Source organism: Lepidochelys olivacea (genome assembly GCF_965140295.1).
Source record: "Lepidochelys olivacea isolate rLepOli2 genome assembly, chromosome: 6".
In the NCBI taxonomy this organism is placed as follows: Eukaryota; Metazoa; Chordata; order Testudines; family Cheloniidae; genus Lepidochelys; species Lepidochelys olivacea.
In genome coordinates this window covers 25,565,471-25,571,470 of record NC_140416.1, presented here as the reverse complement: position 1 = coordinate 25,571,470, position 6,000 = coordinate 25,565,471, and the positions used below count along the sequence as shown (strand labels likewise).

The 6,000-nt window shown below is 50.7% G+C and overlaps 1 protein-coding gene across 5 annotated transcripts in view; it reads left to right on the top strand.

The window, feature by feature from the left end:
• The first annotated feature begins 3,623 nt into the window (after window positions 1-3,623).
• KCNC1 (potassium voltage-gated channel subfamily C member 1) overlaps window positions 3,624-6,000 on the top strand; it is a 197,659-nt gene continuing 195,282 nt past the window's right edge. For all 5 annotated transcript variants that reach the window (XM_084630052.1, XM_084630051.1, XM_084630049.1 and 2 more), the window contains exon 1: window positions 3,624-4,898. In XM_084630052.1, coding sequence (XP_084486178.1) covers window positions 4,329-4,898 — 570 coding nt within the window. In that variant the 5' untranslated portion in view covers window positions 3,624-4,328. The remainder of the gene's footprint in view (window positions 4,899-6,000) is intronic.

Genomic DNA, 6,000 nt, shown 5'->3' with positions numbered 1-6,000 from the left:
CTAAGCAGTTGTACCAGGGCCAAACACAGAAGTAAAATAATCTCTCTATTCCTACTTGAGATTCCTCGGTTTATGCATCCCAGGATTGCATCCCCTTTGGCCAGCTTTGCATTGGGGGCTCATGTTCAGTTGATTATCCACCATGACCCCCAAATCTTTTTCAGAGTCACTGCTTCTGAGGATAAAGCCTCCCAACCTGTAAGTATGGTCTATATTCTTTGTTCCTAGATTAATACATTTACCTTTAGCCATATTAAAATGCATATTGTTTGCTTGCACCCAGTTTACCAAGAGATCCGGATTGCTCTGAATCGGTGACCTGTCCTCTTCATTATTTACCATTCCCAATATTCGGGTCATCTGCAAACAAACTTTATCAGTGATGATTTTATGTTTTATTCCAGGTCATTGATAAAAATGTTAAATGGCATATAGCCAAGAACTGATGCCTTTCAGCCCCCACTGGAAACACACATGCTCAATGACAATTCTCCATTTACAATTACAATTTGAGACCTATATCAGTCTAGTTTTAATCAAAATGTCATGTGGTATCACATGAAATGCCTTGCAGAAGTCAAAATATATTGTGTTAACATTATTACCTTTATCAACCAAACTTGTACACTCATCAAAAAGAGATATCATTAATTTGACAGGATCTGTTTTCCATAAATCCGTGTTGATTTGCGTTAATTACATTACCCTCCTTTAATTCGTTATTAGCTGAGTCCCAAATCAGCTGTTCCATTATCTTGCCTGGGATCAATGTCAGGTTTACAGGCCTAAAATAACCTGGGTCATCCCAATTAATTTTGTTAAAAATTGGTAACTTACCTACATTTCTGTCCCTCTCCACATATGAATGGGCCCTACTGGAGTCATTTAGAGAAAATCTCTTTGGTATGTTGACTGGGATTTTCAAAGGAGCAGGTGCCCATACCCCAGTGAATTCGTCTGCTTTGAAAATCACAGCTATTATCGATATGTCGTCAACATACATCTTTCCAAATAGACAAGGCTAAAGGATCCATACACACAAACTATTTAACACTAAGTACAATCATCCAATAGATTGTCCCGTGGGGCGGGGAGGGGAGGCATACAAAACAACATAATTACACAGAAATGCTACATCAGCACAGCTGCAGCTCTGCCACTGAAGTGCTGTAGGGCAAATCCTTTCTACACCATGGATCTAGCAGTGTCTATACCAGGGCTTAAGTTGGCTTAATTACATTGCTCAGGGCATGAAATTTTTCACACCCCTGAGAGATGTAGTTAAGATGACCTAACTTTGTAGTGTAGACCAGCTCTATATCTCCTTGAATAAAGAATCCTGGCAAAAGCCAGGCCTGTTAATATAGTGATGAGAAGACCTCAGTACATTCTGCTGGTGTGTGTGTGGGTGGGGGGTTATCTGCCCCTGGCCATATGATGCTGAGCAATTACTAGTTTATATAATAGTTGAGCCTAATCAACAATCAATTTGGAATGTTGATATTTTACACACACTTCACTTGCATTTGTAAATGACTGCACAAAGGTGCACAATAATGGGGGGAAGGCTCAATGTATTTATGTTTATTACGTGGGCAGCATAAGATTGATGAGTTCCTTAGCTTCATTTCCTGGCTATTCAATGCTTCACTTTTCTAAATGATGTACAGGGCTGTCACTTAGCCATTTTAACTGACTGAAACTTTTTTCAGAGCAATTTAGAGTCTGAAGTGGGACAGCACTAGAGAGAGAAAGAAACAAACAGGCGTCTGGGTACCATATTGCTTTTCACTCAACACCTTTTCCAAACAGGATAGTATTTTTTTAAAATTGACACTCTTATCCTATTTAAAACTAACTAGAGGATGAAATATTTTTTCCTTCAGAACCATTCTCTAATGCCCTGATCAATGAGGGTCACTTCCACAATGCAATTGCTCCTCACTGGACAATAGCACAGGACAGGTGAGAGAAGCCATTTCTGCAGAGGGTGTCTTTCTGCCCTCAGAAGATGCTGCCCTTGTGTCTGGGAAGGAGGAAAGGCAAGAGGAAGCCTTTTTCTGCCACGGTCACCTTCATTTGTCAGAATGTGCTACTCCCGCATCAGAAAAGGTGAGGGGAAGCCATTTATGACGGGATTCCCTCTCATCCATCACAAAGTGCCGTACCTGTGCCACAGAATGAGAAGGAAACGCTTTCGAGGGGAGCACAAAATAATTGGTAGCTCCTTTCAGATTTTGCGACCACCGGCAAAATCTATAGGGAGGCAATTTTCTGACTCTACATCACACACACAGAGACCCTCAGCTGATTCAACCCATTCATGACATTGAAGGAGGCGCAATGTGACCTTTCCCCTGTCTATTTCACCAAGCAGATGGAGATTTCCACTTCAGTGTCCTCGGGCAAAACCAGAAGCAAACAAATAAGCCATAAACCCTCCCACACGATTTCCCTGGGACCAGGTTCTTGGGGAATAAACATGTCAGACAGCCCGCCACTGCAGCAGCCACCGAAGTTGTTAATTTCAGGTTCCCAGAGACAGGGAAGGAGGCGGGAGGGGGTCGGGGGAGAGAACTAGAAACAGCTGAATAACGCGAGCTGTTTCCCCTGCAGGATCGTATTGGACCTTTGCGGAGAGCCGCGGAGCACGGGGGAGTATAGACACAGGGGCTGTGCAGCAGCGGGTCTTGCACAGCTGCTTTTCTGTCCGGAGCACGCTCACGCACCCCGACCCGCGCACACACACCGGGACGCCAACCCACTGAGGAGGAGGAGGAGATTTGCCATTTCAACGGGTTTGCATTTCAGGTGATCGCGCGCGCGCGCGCGTGTGTGTGTGTGTGCGTGAGAGAGAGTTTCCCCTTCTGCATTAGGACCCAGGGAGAATTGCTCTATTCCGAGACCAGTGCGCCTGCGCCGTCTTGAAGGGTCCGGAGACCGGGCTGGCTGGCCTGAGCCGCTCGTTCCCTGCTGGCGCCCCGCCTCCAGCACCACCTGCGAGCTCAGGGGCCGGCGGGCGGGCGGGCGCGGGGCTGGGGGCTGCTCTCCGCATCGCCAGCACAAGCCTCCCGCGGCAGCCGCGTGAGGGAGCCCGGCTGGATCTCCTGCTGCTGCCTGAGCCGCGGGGGGTGGAGGAATAGAGGGTCTCCACCACCACCACTGCTATGCCCCCCCGCACCTTTGCAGCCCCCCCACCCTCTGCATAGGAGCCACCCCCGCCCCCCAAGCTCAGGCGGGGAGCGGGAGCCGGGCGCGCAGCGCTGTCCATTCAGCACCGAGCCCGGGCAGCCCCTGGGGAGCAGCGCTTTGTGATCCCTCCTTCAGCAGCGGGGCAAGGACGGGCAAAGCCGGCTCGCAGGTACCAGGGCGCCTGGCGCTGCCGGTCGGACTGCTGCAGAATGTGATGTGAATCAACAAGGAGCGAGCCGAGAGGGGGAAATCCCCCGCCGGAGCCGTCGCTTTTGTCTCGATTCAAGATCTGAAGCTGGAGATTTTGTTTTTGTTTTGTTTTGTTCCCCTTCTGCTGCTTCTACATTTCGGTGGCTTTGCCTTCGGCCCCAAAGAATTGGGGTGGGGGGGAGGGGAGGGGGTTTTTAAAATCAGGATCGCTGCGTGTGGAGCTCCCCAACGGCAGCTACCTCTGCTTCTGTCGGTCTCTCAAGGACTTAAAGTACAGCACGAGCGAGAGAGAGAGGGTTTTTTAAAAAAAAACAACCACCCAACCCTTCATCGATAGATCTGGTCTGCGGCTGGGCGCTAGTATCCGCCCCCTGCATCCCCCATTGTGTGTCTGTCTGTCTGCGATCCCCTTATACCCTCTCCCCCCGCACCCACCCTCCGTTTGTTTTTGCACCCAGCTGCCACCATCATCAGCCCCCGCCCCCTTCCCAACTAAGAGGTTCCTTGAACAGATGTGCACCACTGGGTTCTTTTTTGGCCACATCTAACTAAGGAAAGAACCTCCCCCTGCCCCATACCTAGGTACCTGGCAGACCTCTGCGACTGCTGTTCTTGGGGAGTGGGGGTCTTCTCCCCTCCAAACCCTGGCTTAAAATAAAACAGTACAAGAGCTTTTAACTGCAAATAAAAGGAACCTCAGGACTGCCGGCATTAACTTTCAGTGGTGCCCTTGGGGTTGCAGCATTTGGAAGAACAGGGCACGAGGGACTGACACCAGTTGGGTGCCCTTTGCCTAGGTGATTCCTGACCAGCTGGATAAATTACCAGTTTAGGTACCGATTGCTGTCAAGAAGCCGCCCCCTTATGCGCTTGCTGTGTGCCGTGCTTCCTTGCATGAGTCTGCGACATGCCTAATAAGAGACGAGATGGGCCAGGGCGACGAGAGCGATCGCATCGTGATCAACGTGGGAGGGACTAGGCACCAGACTTACCGCAGCACCCTGCGCACCCTGCCTGGCACTCGGCTGGCCTGGATCGCCGAGCCCGATGCCCACAGCCATTTTGACTATGACCCACGCACAGATGAGTTCTTCTTCGACCGGCACCCGGGCGTCTTTGCCCACATCCTGAACTACTACCGCACAGGCAAGCTGCACTGCCCAGCGGATGTGTGCGGGCCTCTGTACGAGGAGGAGCTGGCCTTCTGGGGCATTGACGAGACCGATGTGGAGCCCTGCTGCTGGATGACCTACCGCCAGCACCGGGACGCCGAGGAAGCGCTTGACAGTTTTGGTGGGGCACCGCTGGATAGCAGTGCTGACGACGGAGATGCGGATGGCACGGGAGACTCCGGGGATGGCGAGGAAGAGCTGGAGATGACGAAACGCCTGGCACTCAGCGACTCACCAGATGGCAGGTCCGGGGGCTTTTGGAGAAGGTGGCAGCCCCGAATCTGGGCACTTTTTGAGGACCCCTATTCCTCCAGATATGCAAGGGTAAGCTATGCAATCGGCACCCTAATCACCATTACATCTCTCCCAGGACAGTCCCCTCACTTCAGTCCTCCTTGCTAGCTTCGTTATCCTCAGCACTGCTGAACTACCCTCAGTCTGGAGAACACACACGTGCATGGTCACATCAAAGAGACCTGGCCTCTAGAGCAGGTACATCTGCAGTCTAGAGCAGACACACCTGCCTGGCCACATGCGGTCTAGAGCAGGCAGAGGTGCATGGGCCTCAGGCGGCAGGTCTGGCAACTTCTAGAGAAGGTGGCAGCCCTGTATCTGGGCACTGTTTCTCCAGATATGCAAGGGTAAGCTATATAATTGGCACCCTAATCACCATGCTTACATCTTGCCTAGGGCAGTCCCCCGCCACACTCCTTGCTAGCTTCATTACCCTCTGCACTGTTGCACTGCATTCACTCTAGAGCAGACACGCAGGCATGGGCACAGGTGGCTTAGAGAAGACACATGCATGGGTGCCTGGAGATGCGCACTCCAGAGCAGGCATCTGTGCATGGGCACATGCCGTGTAGAGCATTCATACATGCCTGGGCACATGGAGACCTACACTCTAGAGCACCTGCATGGACCCATGCCCTTTCTCACTTTCATGGAGACAGGAGAGAGATTCATTAGAGCAGGCAGTACACAAAGGATTGAGGATGAGTTCCCTCCCCACCACCATGCATGCAAATGGTCACAATTATATCCTACCAATCAAAAGAGGCTCCCCCTTCAATCCTCCTTGCTGACCTAGACACAGTTTCCCCTCCATGAAAAGCATTAAAGCAGGCAGCGAATGTAGGAGAAAGGTTTGGGGAGTTTCCTGTTTGTAAGGTAGCTCTCATGTACCATTCCCTTATACATGCAGTGTTAAATATTTCCCATCATGCCTCTTTGATAAACGTCCTTCAGTCTCCCTTATCCACCTAACCGCTGTTTCCTTTCCATGTGGAGAGGGAGAGGTGTTCATTAGAACAAGGTGCATGGAGAAGAGATGTGTTTGATGGGTTTCTTACCTGGATACTGAAGGACAGTTCCTCCTCCCTCCTGCATGCAGTTTTAATGCCAATGAATGCTGGTGTGATCCACA